The sequence below is a fragment of the Salminus brasiliensis genome, chromosome 4 (assembly GCF_030463535.1).
Source record: "Salminus brasiliensis chromosome 4, fSalBra1.hap2, whole genome shotgun sequence".
In the NCBI taxonomy this organism is placed as follows: domain Eukaryota; kingdom Metazoa; phylum Chordata; class Actinopteri; order Characiformes; family Bryconidae; genus Salminus; species Salminus brasiliensis.
In genome coordinates, this window is record NC_132881.1 from 36,383,601 (window position 1) to 36,407,369 (window position 23,769).

Sequence of the window (23,769 nt, forward strand, 5' to 3'; positions counted from 1 at the left end):
CTATAAACGCTGCTGATCTGAATTGAGATTCTAAAATGGCACGGCAAAGATTGTGTTTTCTGAGAAAGCTGAATCCACTCAGTGTCTGGGAACGTTCAGTAATAGAGAGTATGCTCACTCTCTCCATTACAACATGGTATGGTTGTTTAACCTCCTGGGAGAAGAATCAATTAAAGAGAGTGATTAAGATCGCATCTAAGATTTCAGCTCGTCCTTGCCATCATTATCTTCAATGTACTGTTTGAAAATTATTAGCTGTAGAGCCCCTTCCCTCTGGGGGGAGGTACAGACAGTTTAGGTTCAGAATAAATGGCTTTAGAAGGAACATGTTCCCAGAGGTTACTCACTTTTTAAACAGTCAGTTAGCTGGCTGAATAATCTTAATTATGTATTTAAATTGCTGTATTTATAGTAGCTATTAAATATGAAGTGTTTTATGTGTATGTTTTGTTAATGCTGTTGCACAACAAGGGACATTTATAATGGCAATAAGTGACTCTTGACTTAAAATCCTTTAATAATTCCCACGCTGTCCTGTGTACAGTGCCTTGCAGAAGTATTGACCCCCCTTGGCATTTTCCATGTTTTGTTACCAATGAATTTTTGTGGGTTTGAAAGGCGTCTCTACAAGTCAGTACTTTGTAGAGCCACCTTTAGCGGCAATTACAGCTCCAGGTCGCTTTGGATAAGTCTCTATGAGCTTGCCACATCTTGTCACTGGGATTTTTGCCCATTTCTCAAGGCAAAACTGCTCCAGCTCCTTCAAGTTTAGATGGTGAACAGCAATCTTCAAGTTCCCCTTAAACCACTCGAGTGTTGCTTTAGCAGTATGCTTTGGGTCATGGTCCTGTTGGAAGGTGAACATCCATCTCAGCCTCAAATCACTGACAGACTGAAACATGGTTTTGCTCAAGAATATCCCTGTATTTAGCACCATCCATCTTTCCCTCGACTCGGACCAGTTTCCCAGTCCCTGCTGCTGCTGAAAATTGGTGTTAAAAATGGGATGGTGTTCTTGGAGTGATGAGATGTGTTGGTTTTACGACAGACTTAGCGTTTCCTTGGTGTTTTTTTCCTTTGCGTCCTGATTAAGCTAACTTGCCAGCTCTTTTAAATGGTTCTGAAACGTTTACCTTGTATAAAATGACACTCATTCAGAATCCAGGCCCTGTCCATTTTTCCCTGGCTCTTCCTGTAGGTAACGTGATCGATCCCGCTGAGATCTCGGAGTCTGAGGAACTGTCTCTTGGTGGTAGTAAGAAATAATGAATGAGCAGATGTCCCAATTCTTTTACCCATATAGTAACATGAACCTACTGGCATCACGGCTAATGCCAGGTGTGAGCTGGAGGGGTATACAGCCCCCCAGCACTGAGCTGTGGAGCAGTGGAACTGTGTTCTCCAGAATGATGTCTGGTGCGCCATCTAATACTTTTGGAAGTTGGGGAGCTGAGAATGACATCCTGACCTCAGTGGCGCTCTTGTTGCTAACTGCAATCAAATCCTCACAGCAATGCTCCAAAATCTGCTCTGTATTTTCCATGAGAAACATATTTGATAAGTAACGGGTGAAGCTGGTTCGTCGTTTTGAGGAGTTTTCTCTGGCTCACATTAGAGAAGTTTGGCCTTTTTGGGTCTCGCCGCTCGCCGTAGTTTTCGTTTCGGTTTCTTGAGGCGTCACCATAGTAACCGTCCACAACATCGCCGAGCAGGAAACAGTGCGCGGGGGGTCTGTTTGCGGCGAAAATCAGCGCCAGCTGTATCTCCGTCTCTAAGTATGGACGACTTACACTTCAGTAGTAACTGTCGAATCTGAAACCGCTTGTTGACGAACAGCAGTTGGTTAAGAAACATCGCCAGCGCCGGGTCTTCTTACAAACAGCGCCTGCAAGCAAACGCACAGCATGGCCACAGGCAGCGTCCGCGTGTGCAGTCGGCAGCCGCGGTGATGTGGACAGATATGTGAAAGCAGCCATGAAAGCCCTTGAAGAAGACATGAGTGACCTCCACCTGAGTCTGGACTGCGGTGACAGCGTGGACAAATGGCCCAGCAGGAGCTCTCCGAGTCAGGCAGCGGATTCTTCAAAGCAGCCCAGTGAACATGTCAAGTCCCACACTCTTCATCTAAGCAGACAGAGCCTGGAGGACCTACCAGACCATGCTTTAAAGTGCACTGAACTAAAGGTACGGTGTTGGAAAGGCTGTAGGATTGGGTGATATTTGGGGATATTGGAATATCGGTATATGGTATATTTAAGGAGACCCTAGAAGAGCAGGGAACAAGGCCAAAGGTATTGGGACACCTGCTCATTTATTGTTTCTGTTGAAATCAAGGGTGCTAATTGCCTCTACTGTCCAGGAAAAGCTTTCTACTAACTTTATTTACTAGCATTGCTGTAAGGATTTGATTGCATTTAGAGACAAGAGCATTAATGAGGTCAAAATGTTGGATGATCACCACCCCCAGCTCATCCCCAACTTCCCAGCTCATCCCAGAAGTATAGGATTGAGCACCATCCCTCGTTCCAGAGAACACAGTTCTACTTGCTTTATACCCCTTTACCCACCATGCCCCTGCCAATACCCCTGGCATTAGGCATGGTGCCAATAGGTTCATGTTTATCTGTTCCAGAGAGTCCTTATTCTACTGGCAACACTTCTCTACAGGGACTAGACAAGCTGTAAGTGTGTGCATTTGCACATCTGTGTCAGCAATGGGTGCAACCTAAAGTAGCTGAATGTATTCATTAGAAGGGGTGTCCACAAACATTTGGATCTATCTTTTATTCATTTTGCTGCTTGCATAAGGGTTGTCACGAATTCAGTATTTTGATTTTGACAGTGATACCAAGTGTAGTATCACAGTTCTCAATACTGATTGATACTATAGCAAAACATTAAAACACCCAGCATGTAATAACACTAGGAACTTATTCCCCAGACATAGACATTGTTTAAAAGCTCGTCTTGAGCTAAAATGCATTGTCAGTGGTAAATCACCACTAGAAATAGCTTTGGTCTTGTCAGAAACTTAATTTAGGTCTGAGGTCTGAACACTATTATTATCTTACATGTTTTATATGTTATATTATATGTTACATGTATACCTCTTGTAAAGGTTATTTAATATTATATACATAACTATAATTAAAATATTTTCCTTGGCTTAGAATTTCCGTATCAGTGCATCTCTAGTCATGTTAACTGTGGACTATAGTTCTATTGATGTGGTTATCATGGTTCCACTGCTTTATTTGCTTTTTGTCTATATATTAGACCTTAGCATATACAGTATCTATTATTTTACCATGGTAATGTCATCTTTATTTTTCAACCAGCATTTATACCTTGAAGGCAACAAGATATCTCATCTGCCAGAAAATGTGTTCAGCAGCCTTCCAAATTTGGTTTGGCTGGATCTGAGACATAACCAGCTCACCCGTCTTCCTACTGGTATTGGTCAACACAGGTAAAGTACACTGCTGCTTACAACAGCTTTTACAAGCTATTTAGGAACCATCTATTATTGGAAAGACATTGGGAGTCAGTTGATTTGTGTTCATCCATTCCCTACTTTCCCATATGATTAGCCATAATTAGTCTTTACCTTTTTATTTCATTCTTTTAGGTGCTTGAAAACTTTGCTGCTGGAGGGCAACCCTATTACAGAACTTCCAGTAGAGTTGGGTACGTACTGAGTACTGTATCTGTTTTCATCCTAGGATAAATAATACTGTTTGGTGTTCCGTGTCTTCTTATTATCCAGCTTGCTAGGCCCAGAATCAGCAATATACAGTATGTATGTATGCATACCAATACTTTCAAGCCAAGTATCATTTAAAGGAAATCTTAGAGAACAGTACTTAGTGTACTAGGACTTCAGCTGTAGCCACCTCTGTTAAATAAGTCCTAACTGATGTGCCAGAGAAGGCCATACAGTTTTAATGCATTACCCACAACAAGTTAAGTTTTGTCTCTATTGAAATATACAGTGTAGTTGTATAAAGTCCAGCGACTGTTAAAGCAACAGGCCATAAGAGGTCATACAATGCAATGACTTTACCATACAAGTTTTCCATTTAATTGATACACTATATGTCCAAATGTTTGTGGACACCCCATCTAATGAATGCATTCATCTACTTTAAGTTGCTCTCTTTACTGACACAGATGTGCAAATACACACACATAGCTTGTCTAGTTCCTGTAGATAAGTAATGCCAATAGAATAGGCTTCTCTAGAGAAGATACACATGAACCTATTGGCACCATGTCTAATGCCAGGCATGGGGTAGAGGGGTAAAAGCGAAGTGAAACTGTGCTCTCTGGAATGATGGCGCTCCATCCAGTATTTTGGGGATGGGGTGATCATCCAACATCCTGACTTCACTAACGGTCTTGTTACTAAATGCAATCAAATCCTCACAGCAATGCTTCAAATTCTAGTAGAATACTTTCGCTGGACAGTAGAGGCAGTTACTCCAACAAAAGCAGGATTAACTCTCTTTTGGTACCCTTGATTTTGGGAGTAACAATGAATGAGCTGTTGTCCCAATACTTTTGTCCACATAGTGGATGTATAGTTATAAGTTGTAAGTTATTAACAATGGCTTGAAACATGAGCCACAGCCAGTGAGATTTTTGCAGCATGTTAGAATTTTGCAGCATGATTGTTGTTGCAACCAGTGGTCTGGTCAGGGGAACTATCACCACTCCCACTACCATGAGCAGATCTTTTTTGTTCCCGTACCGGCTGACCAGTCCAGTGCTCAGTGTCAGTGGGAATCATGCCATAATGGTCATTTTGAAATGTAGACTAACTATGAGACTTCGCGTCCTGATTAAGTTAACTTGTCAACTCTTTTGAATGGTTTTAAACAAATTCAGGCCCTGTCCATTCTTTCCTGGCTTTTCTTGTAGGTAATGTGATCACGCTGAGAGCTCTGAGTCTGAGGAACTGTCCCATCTCCTTCCCGCCACAGGACGTCCTGCAGCAGGGTCTTTCTCACATCATGCAGTTCCTGCGGCGCAGAGCTGTGGCCGAGCGGCCCTTACGAGGGAGCCAGCCAAATGAAGGTGAACGTACCTATGTCTGTCTGTGTGTGTGTGAGAGAGTTTGTGCACGTGTTTGCATCTAAACGTGTGTATGTTGTCCCTTACCATCTGTGGCTTTGCATAAAAAGGACGGCCTGCCTCAAAAATAGCTCCTTGCCCTGGTTCTGCTTCAGTGATGTGACTTCTGTTCCCTTGGAGACGGCACGTGCGGCTCGGCCAGCTTTGGCGCAGCGCGACCCTGTAATATTTTTAGCTGGATGAAAATGATCGATAACCCCTGGCACTCCCCTCTATCCCTCGGCGGGGTGGTGTTATCTGATGGTAATCAGGCCTGCGAGTGCTAAACACATCCCTAAACTAATTATATATTGCAAAGGAAAGATGCTGAGGTCACAGTTTGCTTCACAATCCTAGGCCAATTCCAAAGAGGGGTGCTGTTGTAGTTGTATAGACAATTATCGATTTACCGCTGTGCAAATTGTTGGCAAGCTCAGTGGGAAGGCTTTAAGCTGCTTTCCCCTTTTTTTTTTTTACTATATTGTATTATCATATTTCACGCTGCGTTCTGGTTCAGTGGCTGTCCATTGTAGTGATGCTAGAATTACAGTTTACAATAGATCGCCTTTCACCTCACATTTTGGCGGCAGTGAAAAGTGTCATGCAGGAGTCCCCTAGTGGCCTTCTGTTGACCCAAGAGGTCATGTCATGCCAGTTTCCCCTCTGTGGCTGCATACATTTGCATACTAATTCTTACTTCTGCTCGCTTCCGGCATCAGACATGCCTGCTGTGGAGAGGCTGCCGCTGTCAGACGTGCTCCAGTCCAGCACGGACCTGTGCGAGGAGGCAGATGACAGCGAGCTTCAGCGCTTCAAGGAGCTCCGGCAGCGAATGATCCAGATGGAGAGGGCAGATCTAGGCTACCGCACACCTGCTAGTCAGGAGCCATGCCGCCTCAGAGCAGCAGGGGGCGACAGATCTCACAGAACTCAGCCCCTGTCCACTGGAAGGTAACTGAAATAGAGTTGAAAGGTTCCTGAGATGACAGACCATGGAGGAAGATTATGTAGTCGATTCGACAAACCTACTAACATGGCTAACAGTGACTAGAAGCAAGCCACCAATTAAATTTATGTCATCTGATATCACATTTGACTTGACTGTCTATGTAATCAGAGAGAGAGAGAGAGTGACACACACTGAGGTACTAGATAACAATACAATTACTGTAATGAAAATAGAGTGAAACTGCTAATTATTGTACACTGGCTACATTGCAGGTCTCAAGAGTTGATGCGAGGAATGTTCCCAGAGCTGCCTTCATCTGATGTGCGGAACTGGAACAGATCTGAGGAGAGCAGTTTAGCTGCAATAAAAGAGATGAATGAAAAGCAAGCCTTGCTAGAACAGAGAAGGAAGTAAGTTTAGAGGCACCATGTAGTTTTAAAGTAAAAGCAAAAAGGGGCGTAACAATATAGAAAAGTGTGGTGTTTTAATACATTTCAATACTCCAAAAATACACTATGTCCAAATACTTTTGGACACCTCTTTTAATTTAAGTTATAGTCATTACTGACACAGATGTGTGCATGCACACATACCACTTGTATAGCCTCTGTATAGAAGCCTTGCCAATAGAATAGGACTCAAACACATGAACCTATTGGCACCATGCCTAATGCCAGGCATGGGCTATAGGGGTATCAAGCCCCCCAGCGTTTAGCTGTGGAGTAGTGTAACTGTGTTCTCTGGACTGGTGGTGCTTAATCGAATACTTTTGGGATGAGGTCGGGTGGTGATGATCCAACATCCTGAACTCACTAACGCTCTTGTCACTGAATTGCAATCAAATCCTCACAGCAATGCTCCAAAATCTAGCAGAAAGCTTTTCCTGGACAGTGGAGACAGTTACTCCAACCAAAGCAGGAAAAACTCTTTTTTAATCCCCTTGATTTCAGAAGAAACAGTAACTGAGCAGGTGTCCCAATATTTTTATCCGTACTGCGTATATTAACTCCTATAAGAATCATATGTAATATTTTTTGCATAGTATGTTCATGGTAAACTATAGTAATCGTCCATATTACCATCAATCTTACCACTAAATATTACTGTTAATGTTTTCATTTTTATTTTATTAGAAATGTGGTTCCCAAAAGTGGTTCCCTAGGACACCCACACAGTCCAGATTTGTGCTGTAACCCAGCTCACATCACAAAGAAACAGATGCATCTAATGGTCCCTGGGGATCCTGACAGTGTATTCAAGCATTCAAGACTACAAAACAATGTTCATTGTACAGTGGGGTTTACTTGATCCATTAAGACTGGTTTCTAACAAATTGGGCTTTCTAATGTTAGAAATTCAAACAAAATAAAATCTAAATTATAAATGACTGAAGACATCAACTCAGTTTATCATCAATAACACTGATCTGAATAACGGTTTTCATTTAGTTCCACTGTCTGAGAGATAACCTAACTATTGTGCCAATCACAGACTATGCTAAACTATGCTAAACATGAGCAAGTGCCCTAGTCTGCTGAATGTATTGTTTGATGCCCATGTGTATCAAATCAAGAATCTTGTTATTCTCAATTGTCAGTTTCATTGGCCCATAAACTGTTACCAAATAATACACAATAGCTTCTGCAACAGACTTGTTAAAGTCGGGTTCAAAAGGTTAGGTTAAATCATGGTTACACAATAAAGAAGCAGAATTGAGTCATGCTCCTAGCGCAGTGGCGTGCCTGACAGAGGAGAGCTGATTGCAGTATAGTTGGGCGTTTACCTCTAGCCCTTGATGTATCTCACTCTGGCAGACAGAGCTTTTAGCTAATAGCTCAAATGCAGGGAGGGATTTGATCTTATGTGATGAATCTGATGGTGCAGTTTCAAAAAAGCAGGGTTGTGTAATGTCGAATGTGATGAAATACAAGCAAGGGAGCGAGCATCATAATGTGCCTACCAGTGCTGTTGTGGAGTGTGTAAAGAAACAATCCAGCAACTTTAAACTGCATTGCAAAACATAGTGTCCATGTGCAAAATGTAGCATCATTACTGTATGAGTAGATCAACATGCATTTAAATAGCCTGTGTGTTTGTATTCTAGAGATGAGGAGCTGTTGCAGGAGTGGAGAAAACAGGCCAGGATCATGCAGGAGAGGAAAATATTGGAACAGAAGAAGGACAGACAAGAGAGGCAGCAGAGAGAAGAGGTAGAGCTGCATTCTGGTATCTCCACTAAGTCCCTGTTCATACCTGGTATTAACACCAGTCTAATGTTAGCTGATCACACGTGGACAGTGAGACACATGGGCGATTACACCTGTAATTTCTGTGTGTCTTGAATGTGTTCCCAGTGAGCACTTGTGATTGGAGTACAAACAAACATGAAAGGAGCTATGTGAAGCATCTGTTTCGTCCCTGCTGTGATGAAGCAGTTGATTATACGGCTCGTTGTTCTGTCCCTCGTTCCGTTGTTCTGTCAGGGACACGCTGGGAACTTTTAGTGCTTACACTGCTAATGCTATGTTGTCATATGTGTCCTTGACTACCTCTGTAGGTAATTCCAGTGATCATTTAAGGCATACCTTCAGTACAATGTGTATTAAGGCAGTGACTCCTTTTTTTATTCTGTGAGCCTTGGAGAAAGTTAATGTCACAGAGCTCATTCTTTAAGCTCAGACTGTCCCTGTCTGAGGCAGTCACAGGCCTAGCTAGGAAGAGCTCTCTATTCTACCAGACACAGTCAGCCACACAGCCAAAAGCTTCCAAAAAGGCCCCTGTCTGACTTGTAATCTCTTTCTCAAAAACAAAACATCATGCATATCGCCTCCATAAGATAGAGAACCTCTTCCGAACCTGCCACAAAAACACATAATCACAACACAATATTACTACTGCATATATCCTGGTAGTGAATGGCCAAAACCCTTAATTCACTTACTCTTAGTGTTTGGTATAACGCCCTACATGAATTTATAGATCTTGACCATCAGAGAGGGATCAATACTGGTCAACTGAGAGAATCTTGATCTTTCCTCTGGGAACTATGCTAATTAAAATGTGTAGGTTGATCCTACATTATTTTCCTCATACCAGTCACATTTTGCCCCTAGTCTTGTTAACTGAGCTCAGGCAACTGCCAGTGAGTGAGATATCTAGCTGTGTGTGTGTGTGACATTTTTCACAATCGCAAATGAGTTGATAGGCCCTTCAGCATACCTCAAAGAATTCCCAAAAGAGCCAGACAGTTCCTTGTGACTACATTAGACAGCATTAAGCCGTACATTTTAAATTCTTACATATGCATTTACATATTTCGTTCTCCAACTGTTTTTCTTGAAGTTGAAGAATACGCCATGCACCACAGACTCCTCACATGGTGATGGAGACAGTGGTGAAGCCATGTCCAACAGATCACACAATGGTGCCCCAAATACCCCACAGAGGTCACGCAGGGTTCAGAAGGAAACAGAAGAGGTCAGGTACACACAAAAGCTATTACCAATTGATATGTTTGTCATGTTATTATGGATTAGATGCTCAAGTAAAACCACAAACTAAAACCTGCAGGTGTGGACTTTAATACATGCTGTTAATGAATGTGCTTAATCATTAGACAGAGATAGAAAATACTGAAGAGTTGAAAAATGCAGACCTCTAGTGGTCAGAATCATGAATTACAAATATGTTGTTTTCCCTTTGAATTTAGCTTAAATTAACTTTAAATACTTTGAAAACCATAAATCCCTGAATTACTTGACATGAATTAGCATTAAATCTTGCACTCCTAGTCATCCAGTAAGTGAAATGTGTGCTCAACTGTGCTGTGGTGTGTATGTCCTAAGAGTGGCTCGTGACCGAGAGCTGGAGCAGCGCATCAGGAATCATGTTCAGATGATGCAGGAGAGACGCAGGAGGCCCCGAGGGCCCCCTGGGAAAGAGATCCAAGCAGCAGCCCAGGAGATGGAGGAGGTAGGAACTTTGTGAGGTGGGACACAAAGATCTGGGAGCTCCCTGATCGATTCAGATGCAGGTTGGAAACTACATAGAGTGCATCAGACATAAGTTATGTATAAAAGTGTGACTTTATGTCTATTGTTTAAATTGTAAAGGCATTCTTTATTATTTGCAGTAATTGTATACTTTGGCAGTGTTGTGCATTTGTTAGATTGTCTCTTTTCTGTTTGTAAGGTAAAGCAGTTGCAGTTGGAGCTTGCAGAAAGAAGACGGGAGAGAGATCTGGAGTATCGATTCACCGCCTTCACAGGAGAGAGCGTCCCAAGACTTTACGAGAAGTAACAGGCCTCCAGCTCTGCTGCTACCCGGACAAGCTTTACCATTACAGTCCAAAACAAAGCCAACTGTCACTGAGTATTATTTGTGTACTTTGGTGGTGTTTCTTTTGGCTATTTAAGCTTGGAATTTCATGTACTGTCTGCACCTGCAATCACCTATGACTTTTCCAACGTTCATAAAGATGTTTTCCATTTGACCACAGTGTGGCGCGTTTTCCATGATAATCCTTGAGCCTCTCCAAGGCCATGTGAATTAAGCCATGCTTTAGGAGGCAGCCATCTTAAGATTAGGGCCTAGTAACATTGTTGTTGCTAAATCAACATAGCATTTTCCCTCCAAAAAGCACAGAAAAGGAAGATCATCATCAGTTTAGCATTTCCTTATGTGTGTGTGATCAAATCCAGTGTTCACTGTTCTGCAGAAAAAGCTCATGTATTGATGTCAGTATTGTACCTCTACTCACAGTTAAGGTCATACAGAGGAGCACTGGACAGCAGCACACTGGCCTACAGCAAATAGTGAGGTCGTATTTTGTGCTGCCAGGGCTTTGTGGCTGTGTGTATTGGTCATTTCAGCGCCCTGAGCATAGAAATATGCTACAATATTTATGAACTATGAACTACTGATCAATAGGGATAGCAATTTCATTGTGCGTTCAATTATTCCTGTCTATTATAAACCAGGTTAGCCACATGAGCCAGCCTGGGTTCTATTTTAAGCCCTGCTACAGTGGGGATCATCCTTGATGATCTACACCGTGTTATGGTTTATGTAAAGGCAAATAAATGGCCGTGCAGTGTTATCTTGTGGGCAAAATGCCTTGATGTCAATCACTGCGGGAAGTGGGACCCGCTTGCCAGTGGAAGCCAAGCTGCTCAAAGGCGGTGAGAAGTGCTCAGTGTAAACATGTGCGAAAAAGTGCTGGGTGGAAACCGGGCTGGCAGCATGTGAATAGAAGAGGAGAGTCGGCGTTTTCACTTCTTCTCCCTCGCCTTTCTTTGTGATGTCACCGCTGCTGGATGTTCTGTAATTGCCCCGGTGGGGCTGATGGCGTCATTCCGTGCCCCTGTGTAGCCTCCCGTGCTTTGCAGGGAGAAGGGGAGCAGGAGTTGAGGCCGACGCGAGCGCCTCCGGCGGCCGGGATCGAGCAGCGCCAAGCCGGACAAGCCGGACACCTCGAGTCGGAGAGCATGGAGGCCGTAGCAGAGGAGCTGCGGGCCGGCTCCCGGATTCCGGTGACCATCGAACAAATAGTCAACGACACGCTGGTGGTGACGCTCACCTACCGGGAGAGGAACTACACGGGCATTTTGCTCGATTGCAACAAAAAGTAAGTTTCTAATTTTTGGAGTAATATTTTAAACGCGTGCAGGAGGAATAAAAAACGCTAGCCTAGCATCGCGGGCCTAGTTGCTAAGCTAGCTTGCTAGCTAACGTTAGCCAGCATGAAGAGGCCAGTCAGAGACTAGCAGGCCTTTCATCTTTACAAAGCCAGGGGAGGATTTACAGGTTAAAACGCTTAATTATAAAAGAGCACAGGAATACGATTCGAGCACTAATATATGCCAGCGAAGGTTGTGTGTGTCATGACGGTATTTCTTACCAATAATAAATGAGTACCTGCCAGCTAAGGTTCAGTGCTCTCAGTTAGCCACTTCTTACCCTGGCTACTGTAGAGAAACATGGCCATATATTAACCTGGTTACATCCAGGTGCTGCTTCTTGTGTGCTCAGGGTGCTTGTGTACACGGCAGGTGTCTGAAATATATGGTTATCAGCTCATTTTTATTGTGCTGAAATGTCATTATTCTCAGGGGAAGGACAATCTCTCATTGTTGTAGCTTGTTGTTGCTAACTCAAACTGATCCCAGTCTGAGGTGCTGGAATAATGACCATGTCTATACTGGTATGGTTTAGACACCTGCTTTTCCCTTAAATTTTTTTATTTATATTTTTTTGCAGTGAAACACATTTTCTCAAGACTCCTCCAAACACACACATGTCTAGCAAGCTACCTCCAGTCTTACCCCCCTTTCTTTTTATTAGGCTGTTGATCAACAGCTCCAAACTGCACAGCAGACTCTCAGTGCCCATTAGCAAGTGATGGCTATGTTGTCAGCAATGCAGTTATGGGCTTTACCATTAAATCATGTCCATTATATAAGATTTGCCGAAGCTGCTGTGAAGGCCATCCTTCTTAAAGACAAAGACAGGTGGGGTGTCCCTGAATAAACTCCGCTTTTGGTGTGTGTTGAGCTTGTTGTGAGAGAAATCTTGTGCTTCTGGCCAATATTTAAGCAGGATAGCTGCCATGCTGACTAGATGTGTGCTACAGTTGAAGTACAGTGCACTTTAAAAAGCACAGGGTGTATTTATAGCAGGGCTACATCAGAATCCTACCAGGTCCTCCTTAGAGGCTCTTTCTGTATCTCTCTCTCTCTCTCTCTCTCTCTCTCTCTCTCTCTCTCTTACACACAGAGACATTCACGACCTGTAAGTGATCCAAACAAGTTGAGGGACAGTCGTTGATCAGTTGTTCAGAGACTGTATTCGTAACGCGTCCTTGAGTGACTGCTGATTTAGGATCAGATTCTCCTTTCTCATTTACACAGAGTGTACTGATAAGCTTACTGACAGTGACTGAGCCTACTCGAAAAAATCTTTATTAATCCCGGCCTACCTCAGTTCTTCTGTTGTGGTAATGTAAGGTTGTTATTCTTTAAGGCTTAAAATGCCGCTATCATTCCTATGTTCCCTATTATTATGTTGTCATTTGTCATTTCCCGTATCTTGATAACTGATTACAGTGTCGTGTCGTTGAATGGCTGTGCTGAGTCATTGGCGCTCAAGGGCTCTGCTTCCGTACATGGCCAAGACCTGGACTATGTGTGCAGTTTCCTAGCACCCCCCTGAAGTACTCCTGAAGTAATAACTTAGTTTACTCAGTATATTGCCAGTAGAGCGGCATCTGGCCCCAATGGCTTTATGCCCAAGAAAGCCAAAAACCAAAGAAATTCTACTGCTGACAGAATAAGGAGAAGACTAATGCAGTAACTTGTGGCCTGCATCTTTAGCCATGGGCCTGCAGTAATAATTATACCTATTGCTGTTTGTCTGGAGACTTCATAGGGCAGGCTTTTCTCTTATCAAATGTCTCCAAGGGCAGTGCAGGAGGGGAGACGGTCTTATAGGGTTTAATTAATAATCCCCATACAATCAAATATCAGGCAGGGTGTGAAAACAATCAAATCTCCTGACTCTCTCCCCTCTCCTCCCTGGTGGCTGATGGGATTGTTTTTGTTCAGTGACTGGGGGGTGGGAGGGGTGTTCTGTGGCAGGCCTGTTGGCCTCTTTGTCTGCTGTGTCTGACAGAGCCTAGCCATGCAGCTTGCTGCCTTGGCTACAGCCGCCCTTCAGCGGCTACGACAAAATTGTCCGAGCCCCTCATCCAAGCATGTCAGTGTCGTGCTTCATAAAGATAGCATGTGAATTGGCTTGCGATACAGCACATACGCTTGAGGTCAGCCTTCTGTTCAACAAAGACAATGGTCCATTTTGTCGTGGTTCCGCTTGCTTTATTCCTGTTCTACGTGAAGTGACTGTGTGGTGAGTCAGGTAGTGAGGGGACTCGATTTTAAAAACTGCGCCCAGAATCTCTGTTTTCATTTAGACCCCACTTATTGGAACACAATGTCAGTGTTCATCCTAGTCTTAAATATTAATGGCCCTAGATTTGCTCAAAGACAGGAAGAATTGGTTTAGTTCCAGCTCACTGAATGCTTTTAGAGTTGCTCTGCCAGTGCTACCATACCAAGATCAAAGTTGCCAGTGGTAGTGCTGTACCTGGAATTTTAGTTCCCGGGGAGATCTAAAATTGTACCACTGCATGTTGTGAAACCATGCTCGCGTGTCAACCATTACTGCAGCCACACAAAGGAAGTGAAAAGCCCCGCAATTATTCTTGATAGTGCTGGCTCAAGCAGGAGAACTCCACATAAATAAATCAGCGCTTGTCTCTGTAAAGGACAATGTACGTGTCTGTTTAGCGTATTCAGCCATGATGACTAATCTCTACCTAAGTGGCTTAATGCTCATTTGGCCTTGTCTGAGAGTTTTCTGTGTTCTGTTCATTTGGAGAACTGTTCAGTGTCTTCATAGGCTTTTTCTCTTGCCCTGTGTAGGACCGGTTTGTTCTGCCTGCCAGACGTCGTAGGAAAGTCAGAAGAACCTTTCCTATCCAAACAGCAGGAGTGTGAAGTTCTGAACGAGGAGCCGTGCTCCAAACCTCCCATTCAATCAGCACAGCGACCAAAGGATGAGAACACAGAGCCCGAAAAGACTCCCTGTGCCCCCATCCCCATCCCGGTGCTACCAGGCCAAGCTACCTACCCCCCATACTTTGAGGGCGCTCCTTTTCCTCAGCCCATGTGGGTGCGTCACACGTACAGCCAGTGGGTGCCCCAGCCTCCACCCAGGCCGATCAAAAGAAAGAAGAGGCGGTCACGGGAGCCTGGGCGGATGACCATGAGCACTATCAGGCTGCGGCCGAGGCAGGTCCTTTGTGAGAAGTGTAAGAACACAGTAACCAGTGATGAAGACAGCAAAGACGGGTCTACGGTGGCAAAGCCCTCCAGGAAGGAGAATGCACCGCAGGGGGAAGAACATACCAAGGAAGCCCAACCCAAGGGGCAAAGGAAGGAAGATGGCGACACTACAAAGGAATCCAAGAGGCGGGAGGACGCTGGTTATGAGAGCAAGAAGTTCAGAAAAGACAGGAAGGAGGACGAGAAGTTCCCAGGTAGTGACATAGTGCCACATAGCCCTGTAATAAAGATCTCCTACAGCACTCCTCAAGGGAAAGGAGAAGTCATGAAAATCCCATCCAGAGTGCACGGTTCGGTAAAACCCTTCTGCCCCAAGCAGCTGATGCAGAATGGGGAGCACGACAGCAGCCGTGAGCCCAAGAAAGAGCTGCGACCCCCAATGGACTCCATTAGAACTGGTCTCACCGTGTCCATCCCCAAACTCAAACTCCCAAAGCTGTCTGATCAGGACATCCCGTCACCCAAAATCCGGTTACGGTCCCGTGGAGATGGGGAGGAGCGTGTATCTGTGTATGAGGCAGAGTTAGTGGGGGATCCGCGACGTAGGAGTCCCAGGGTCACTGGTCCGGCCTTGCCCAAAGACTCCGGGGAGGAGAAGAACCCACTGGAGCTTTGGTCGGGCAGCTCAGGAGAGGAGGGTGAGCGGCATGGTGATCTCACCCTGCTCATCAACTTCCGCAAGCGGAAGGCAGACTCTTCCAGCCTGTCCGTGTGCAGCAGCGACAGCCTGGACGAGTCAAAGTCCTTTAGCTCGGACGGCACCTCTCCTGAGTTGTGTGACCTGGCACCTGGTGACGTCTCGTCATCCTCATCGACACGCGAGAGCCAAGGCAAGACTGTCCCGCCACTGACCGTGCGCCTTCACACGCGCAGCATGAGCAAGTGTGTGACTGAGGAGGGCCACGCCGTGACCGTGGGAGATGTAGTGTGGGGAAAAATCCACGGCTTCCCTTGGTGGCCGGCACGTGTGCTCAGCATCAGCGGTAGCCGACGGGATGAGGGCGAGATGGACGCTCCCTGGCCTGAGGCCAAGGTGTCCTGGTTCGGCTCGCCAACCACCTCTCAGCTGTCTGTGGCCAAGCTCTCGCCCTTCCGTGAGTTCTTCAGGCTACGCTTCAACCGCAAGAAGAAAGGGATGTACCGCCGTGCCATCATCGAGGCGGCCAAAGCAGTGGGCCACATGAGCACCGAGATCGCCTCCCTGCTCTCACACTGCGAGACATAGGTGAGATCTCTGCAAACCTCTTTCTTTTTGTTGCCAGCCCTGCTCCTAGAGTACCCCTGCCCTGCTCTTGATGGCGCGCTCTCTCCCCTTACCTCTAATGTAGTCTTGCAAGATGACTTTTGGTAAATTTGCTTCTTTAGTTTTGCGCTAAAGCTGTGATCTCCTGGTCACAAGTAACGTACACTAACAGCAACCAGTTCAAACTGCGTACCTTGCACCACATTGAGTTACAGATTGAGTTGCTTATCAAATTAACTTGCTAATTTGGTTTCTGACCTTGTCACCTACCGATATCTGACATTAGACAAAACTACAGCATATAGCTACAATATGAGGCCTGAATGTCCGTCTGTTTGCCTTTCTCTGCCTTTGAGATTACTGAAAGACGCAAATGGGTAAATCTGTGGTCTGTGTGTTGTGACCACTCCTGCCTTTTTACGCAATACTGGAGTAATGGGTAGTTGTGTAATTTGTACTTTCTCCCCCAATATTTCCAAAATTATGTGTGAGAACCATTGAATTGTGGGATATGTATGTAGCCCAAATGCTCTGATCTAGTATAGGGAGAAAGGGTATATGTCATGAATTTACACACCTTTAACCTGTGTGTGTCTCGAGAGAGGCGAAAGCCCTATGTAGTTGACTAAATAACTAATTACCCAAATAGTGATGTTCTGAGTTAACATTACTTGACCAGTTACTTGAAAACTCACTGCAATGTGCTTCTCAGCAATTCCCAACAAATGTTGATTTTCCATGTTGGAAATGTGCAGTCTATGGCTCTGTCTTCTTAGCCTTTCATTTTTTGCTCTCATTGACACATCCTATTTCTGAAAAATGTAGGCCGCATTTACAGGCAAAACCTGTAACCTGATGTTAATATAACCTGTGATGTTAAATGTTGTCGGTTGGTTTTAGCTAACTATGGACAGCTAGCTAGTTTGGTGCATCACCAGCTACAGGTATCTAACCCTTGCATGCAGTTTAAGCATTTAAGCATCTTTAGTCAAGTGATCAAACGATATTTGCAAAAAGGATTATTTTCCGTGTTTAGTCTCAAGTTAACTTGCTAACGCAATTAGCAGGAGTTGTTTAAGATTGTATACACTCAGTCAGTGGTTCATCTGTATAAAATATGGCGTTATCTGGTTTCCAGGTTTCGTTCATGTTCAGTGTCTTTTACGGAATATTTTTTTCAGCCTGCAGCTGAAGTGTCCGGTAGCCTTGGGCGTTTATTAGCAGTAAGGGCATTAACATTTGTTTCCTGTGCCACTTTTTTTAGTCACATGGTATACTTGTGTTAATGCGATAATGACAATTAGTTTTATATGTCCAGATTATTTTCACCACACATTGCTTGGCTGTGAAAGCTGGTGTTTCAAAGCAGCGTAACACTAAATGTGTGTGTGTGTGCAGTGAAGAGCTACTTCAGGACCGGGTTTATGAATTGTTGTTTCAGATGTTTGGACTCTTCTTTCATGCTCTGTTGTACTGATTACTGTCCCATACTTCAGTCTTCTAGTGTTAGTGTTTCCTTTTTTTATTGGACGGGAAAATATGAGCCTATTTGTCTGTTTAAACGTGCCATAGAAATGCTTTACAACTTGTGATCAGTTTACAGGGCTGCTTTTGTTGAGTTGTAGAGTTAGTCATATCTTTATTGAAGTCCTGGTGATGTTAAATATTGGCTTAGAGTATCAGGCTGTTCCTGATGCAGTTGTGGGGTCTGCAGTGTTTCTCTCTAGCCAATTTTACATGGATCTCAAATAGTTTTGGTCTTAAAGTGTGTGGGCTGTGAAGGGGGGGGGGGGGGGGGTCATCCTGCAATTTCAGCTGTCCAGTCAGATGATATCATGGAATACACCCCCACCCCACCCCCAGTGTGCTGATTTTGCCTTTTTCTTTTTCTTTTTCTTTTTTTTTCGCTACCTCAAAGTGGAAATACTGGACAGGTCTGTTTAATGCAGTTGAGCTAATATCAACATTGTGGGCCTGAGTTTTTAGCCATATATGGAATTATCAGACGTGCGTGCTTTTTAACGGCTTAACCCGCAGAAGAAGAGTTATGAGTGCTTAAGCATAAGTCATATTCAAACAGTTTGTTATGAAACCAGTAAAAACAGATGCTCAGACACGAATGTAAGTAAGTAACTATTTTAAACTGTGCTTTACCTGGAATTGTTTTCAAACATAAATATAGCTATGAGTGGTAATTCACTGTGTGTCTACAATATGGCAGAGCACCATTGTGGTGCTCTTATAGCAATAATTGTTGCTCTTGGAAGAAATGGTGTCTCTTCTCCCCCTCCAGGAGAAGAAAACGTTTTTATTGTGAGTGTAGGTAGATATTGTATGTTTAAGGTTAGGTTTTCAAACTGTTTTTCAGACCCAGTTAAAGGTTAATCCTAGAATTTCCAGTGTTGCTTCACCATAGGCCGTGTGCCTTAGTTCAAGAATAAGCTTCAATCCATGTCTGGGAAATGTGGCCTGAGGGCAGTTTTGGTTCAGGATTTCCATCCTAACCCATTTTAATATTTATGTACCTGTAAGTGTTTCATTTTCTTTCCCTGCAGTTAACCAGATATGTGTTCATGAACAAAAGGGAGAAAGAAAACTGCTTTCTCTGAGAGTTGTTGGCTTATTTTGTGGGTGATTTAGGAGACCAAAGTGTGAAACCAGTTCAAATTTTGTTGTCATTTAAAAATAACTACAAGAAATTAGCAGGTAGAGTAACAGAAGCTGCCTCAGAGAAGCGAATGAGCTAGCAGAGCCAGCCGATGCACTGGATGCTGATGAAGCCTCGTCATCATCTACACTGCTAATGTTAATTTGCATTTTCACTTGTTTTTAGAACGTTACAATTAATAGTTGCTAAATTGGATCCTTGTTTTTCATGTTCTTCTCTGTATGCTCACGTTAAGGAACCCGTGTTTTGTAGTAGCTCTGTATTGTATATTACAATCACAAAACTCAAAATTTACAGTCCTGTTTAAACCTAAAATCAGCATTTATATAGCTGCCCCCATGATGAATGTAGCGAATGATTGATTAGATATTTTCACATATGGGGGTAGAAAATGTGTGTCATCAAAAGCCTGCTTGTTGACTGAAATGTGTGTTTTGTCTCAGGAGAGGTTGAAGACTGAAGCCTGGCTGGGATTCAGGAGCCCGCGCTCCCCTCCTGTGATTCCCTCCCGGGATGGAGAGCACTTGCGGTTGCCACGGATATATGAGGGAAGGTGCATATTTTTTTGTTCTCCCTTTCTCCCCTTTCTCCTCTCTCTCTTCTGACCCACCTGGAAGGAGAGGATGGCCTCCCAGCAAGGAGCTCTAGCTTAAAGAGCGAAAGAGGCAGGCAGGGGCACCTGGGGAAACTCCACCTGTCTTTTCTATCTTATTTTGTTTTTTTGTTTTTTTTCTTTTGTTTTGTTTAGTTTTTTTCCCCTGGACTTCTGTTCTAGAGAAACGAGTAGCTTGACACTAAATCCGAATGTATTTATTGCCGGCGAAGCACAGGCACACCTCGCTACAGTCTCGTACGATCCCACTGCTGCTGTTTTCTTTGAGTGAAGGGTTCCTGCCTGTCAGCGGAGTGACTAGCTAATGAATTCTCCATGGAGACCATCAACAAGCCTGCTCTAGTGGCATTCTCTCCGTCCACTCGAGCAGGAATCGGACAGAGTGCAAACTTGACGGACACTCGCGTGATACTAAATGACATGTCTTACTCTAAGGTCTCTTTCTTCTTTCATTCAAAAGCTGAAAATGTGAAACACAATTTTTTTGTATTCTCTGCATCTAGAGATCGCTGTGTAGGTCTTAAAACATGCAGTATGCCATCATTTATAGTTACGTTCTCAGCTGTGGGATGGGCCTCTCCAAATGGTCGCCGCCCCCCTTGAAGAAATGTAACTACTCCATTGTTTTTGGTTGCGTTTTTATTTTCCACTTTTATTTTTATTATTATTAATATTATTATTATATTGTTTTGATGCTCTTGGTCCGAGGGCCTTTTGGAACTGTGTCATGGGTTGTTTGAGATCCGCGGAGTTTCATATGTACTTGCTTTAACTATTTAATGTGTCATGTAAAGAAAAGCACTTTATCTGTACCTTCGGTGGCCTGCTGGACACTCGTAGATCGAACACTAATTTAGAGTTTTCGCGGCTCTGGACAGCGGGTGACCTCTCTGCAGCCCTCTGACTCTGACCACCACACCCGGCGCCTTGAAAGTGACTTCTTTTCTATTATACTTGGACATGGACGAGAAAACGAGCCGCTTTCAGGAACTAGTTGTGTACACTGTATTATTGCATCTAGTCAGGTTTGTCAACCTACATTCATTCTCCTGCCCATCACCTCCACCACCTCCCTCCTCCTGAAAATGTTCCACTGGAGAAATGGACGGAAGTGTAAACTCCTATGCATCGTGTCTTTTATTAAAGCTTTAAAAAAAAAAAACAACAAAAACAAAAAAGACGAGGCGGCGCCGTGCTGGAAGGGTACTATGAGTTGACCACCAGTGTCCTCAGTTTAAACACCTGAGCAGCAAGCAGGATTGAAAGAGCTGCTCTGCTGCATGGTATTGCTGCAGTTTTTTTTTTATTATTGTGGTCAGAAGAGAAAGAGTCATTCTGGTTGGCAATTGACCTTTAGGGCCTTGAGAATTTCAAGAGGCACTTCTGTGGTGTGAGGGAGAGAAAGGGAAGGAGGTGGGGGAAGGGAAGCCAAACCCAAGCGGAGGTGTATTTTAAGCTCACTGCGAAGTGCAAAGCCTCTTGCCACTGCCTTTCAGTGGTACCTTCTCTTCCTTTTCATGGATTACTTTTTTTTTTTATTTTTTTTTTTTATGTCCATCTCTTTCCCAAAATGGTTTTTGATGGAGGACAGACCACAGGGCTGAGATGAAGCATTGTGTGTGTGTGTGTGTGTGTGTGTGTGTGTGTGTGTGTGTGTGTGTGTGTGTGTGTGTGTGTGTGTGTGTGCGCGCGCGCGCGCGAGTGTGAGAGTATGTGTGTGTGCGCCAGTACAACAACTCATGGTCGCTGTCCTCTGATCAGTGGTCTTTTTTACATGGTGTACATAAAAATAAAATATACAAGCAATAATCATGCTTGCGGTCTTGTTATTTATCAATTGTAAATTTATTTATTTATTTATTTATTTTTGGGTCATTCATGCACTAATCTCAGCTTCTCTGCTTTGAAGGCACTCTGGTACTGGACATTAGTAACCCCACCCATTTTTGATTGTTCTACAGCAAACGCCTAATCAGATTGGAGTGATCCAGTGTATACTCTTTAAAAAAATAAGGGTGCTGTATAGGATCTTTTGAGCGATGCTTTAAAAGCTTTATTTTACAAAAGTGGCTCTTTATGCAATCAAAAATAGTTTTTCAATGGTATTACTTAAGTCGCGCCTTTATTTTCATGAAAATAGTCGGTTTTTGTTTTAAAGACACACTGAATTTTTTGCATTTCTTGCTCCTGGGCTCCCTCTACAGACAGGAAGTGCAACTCGCTTTTTGAGCCTCCACTAAAGGCCGTATATTTCTGGAAGAGCGGAGAGATACAAAACTGTCACTGGAAGTTAAAGTGGACTGAGGCGGTAGTGTAATTTTATAGGAATACAATTTAATTAATAATTTTATAAGAATATGGCTTTTACACAGTGCTGCACAGTTCTCGCGAGGGCCCTCCTGCCCACTCCACCAAAGTTAGGTAGTGCAGTTAGCAGCGGGCTGAGACCAGAGTAGCCACGGCAGGAGTGCAGTTCTAGTGATTAGGACAACATAAAGCATCACATTGATTTTTGGAGCTGTTCTTTTAAGGTGAAAATGCTATACTGTGCTGCTTTAGAGGGATCTTCTAAAATGAAAAATGTAATCACAGCTGCATCTGTTGACTATATGCCTACTCTCCCCCTATAGCAGTGCTGCAGAGAGATATTCTAGGTTAAAGATGAGGAAAGTCTCCTTCTGATGACATTGAATGTTTATGGTGGGTTGTTGCTAGCTTGATTGTATCTTGCTATTAAGCTATAGATCGGTGGTTAGGCTAGCAGTCAGAATTGGTTAAGTAAGGATTCCCATGGCTGTATGAAGACAGTCAGTGCCAAGCTACTGAATACTTTACAATATAGCATGTGAAATGCTAGTTTTAGGTGTGCTGGACATCTCTGGTTAATTTAGCTACATTGTGTTTGGCACTGTGTCAGACTGTGCTGACTTGACCCAGTTGCTATATTTCCTAAAGAGGTATAAAAAAAAATCCAGGCAGCCATTAAATATTGCCCCCTGGCCTTGGTCTCTTTTAGGGGTCGTTAAACAGTTGGCTGCATGACCTTCTTTGGTAACATCTTTTTTTACCCCTTTTTTTCTGCATGCATTTCAGTATTTTATCATGTGTGAATAAAAGCCCTCTAATGCTGACTAGGTGTTTACATGCACACCAATGGTTCTGCATTAGTCTAAGACTGCCAGGCTAAATAAACTAAGCTTATGGAAAGAGTGCAGTGTTAGTCCTCTTGTCTCGCTATGGTCCAGGTCAGTACTGCCCAGACTTTGAGATAGAAATGCTTACACTTCCAATGATCCCTGCAATGATGCACAGAGAGCTTTTATGACCTGTTGATAGACTTTTTTTTTTAGTAGCAATGCTGACTCTGTAAGTCAAGTTGCCTTAGTGTTTCACATTTTGTCATTAATAGACAATTTGATAAATCTGGAGCCTTCATAAAAAAGGGCATTGTACTTTGTAAATAAAGAACATAAAAGGATTTGTTTCATATACAGCATCATGTGCATCATGTCTCGGTTCAGTCCAACGTCTTGGGCCCTTTCGTAGTCTAAACACATCTGTATATTTATAAAAAAAAACTTATAAAAAAAAAAAAAGCTTTTTGTTTTGGCAGTCATGATGGCATTTCCTATTGAATTGGTCCAATATTTTGTCAAATATGCAACCAGAGTTTCCACAGTTGACCTGCCCTCTTCTACCGGACCAAGCTTGTCTTAAACCGTCTTCATTGAGCTTTCAGTGCAGAAGATTCCTCCCCTGGATTCTCGGTTTGTCCAGTAAGTGTAATATTTCAACAGTGAAGGTGCAGTTCACGCAAGTTCCACTACTGCTCCCTATAAAATGACCAGAAAGAGTCTCTGCTAGCCAAGGTTGTCGATCCCTTCATTCGTAAATGTAACCCTGCCTTACAATAGAAAAGAATAATGTTTTTAAAAACTGATTTCTGGTGGTACAGAAAAAAAATGAAGCGGACCAATATTAGCACAGGGGAAAACAGGGAATTGTACACTGGAGCTGGAAAGACAGTCTAGAGGAGGAAAATGAGATGAAAAACTGCCATTGATGCAGATAGGGATGGGTGGAGCTCCACATTATTCTGCAACCAGCCAGTAGATGCTCACTTTGGAAAGTTCTTTGCTTTAAACAGTGACAATCAGCTTTAGTTTTGTACTTCATTCAGGTCTGCTTTGGCTAATATGCTGTTTTTTTTTTTTATGAAACTAACATCAAACTTCATGAGGTGTCCGCACCCTCTGCTGTCCTGGCATGCTGTTTTCAAAACTA

At 43.5% G+C, this 23,769-nt stretch overlaps 2 protein-coding genes across 4 annotated transcripts; both read left to right on the plus strand.

The window, feature by feature from the left end:
- Positions 1-1,681: 1,681 nt before the first annotated feature.
- LOC140554178 (leucine-rich repeat-containing protein 27-like) lies at positions 1,682-10,553 on the plus strand. Of its 2 annotated transcripts, XM_072677021.1 has the most exons (10): positions 1,682-2,184; positions 3,339-3,469; positions 3,629-3,687; positions 4,921-5,076; positions 5,832-6,063; positions 6,334-6,471; positions 8,166-8,271; positions 9,404-9,543; positions 9,907-10,033; positions 10,253-10,553. In XM_072677021.1, exons 1-10 carry the CDS (start codon positions 1,975-1,977, stop codon positions 10,358-10,360), a joined length of 1,407 nt encoding a protein of 468 aa, XP_072533122.1. In that variant the 5' UTR covers positions 1,682-1,974; the 3' UTR covers positions 10,361-10,553. The 2 variants fall into 2 exon arrangements, with proteins under 2 accessions (XP_072533122.1, XP_072533123.1); XM_072677022.1 differs by lacking the exon at positions 6,334-6,471.
- A 651-nt stretch (positions 10,554-11,204) lies between these two features.
- Positions 11,205-21,294, plus strand: pwwp2b (PWWP domain containing 2B). Of its 2 annotated transcripts, none has more exons than XM_072678261.1 (3): positions 11,205-11,687; positions 14,539-16,186; positions 19,319-21,294. In XM_072678261.1, exons 1-2 carry the CDS (start codon positions 11,377-11,379, stop codon positions 16,184-16,186), a joined length of 1,959 nt encoding a protein of 652 aa, XP_072534362.1. In that variant the 5' UTR covers positions 11,205-11,376; the 3' UTR covers positions 19,319-21,294. The 2 variants fall into 2 exon arrangements, with proteins under 2 accessions (XP_072534362.1, XP_072534361.1); XM_072678260.1 differs by having other exon boundaries at positions 11,206-11,687; positions 19,316-21,294.
- The last annotated feature ends 2,475 nt before the right edge of the window (positions 21,295-23,769 follow it).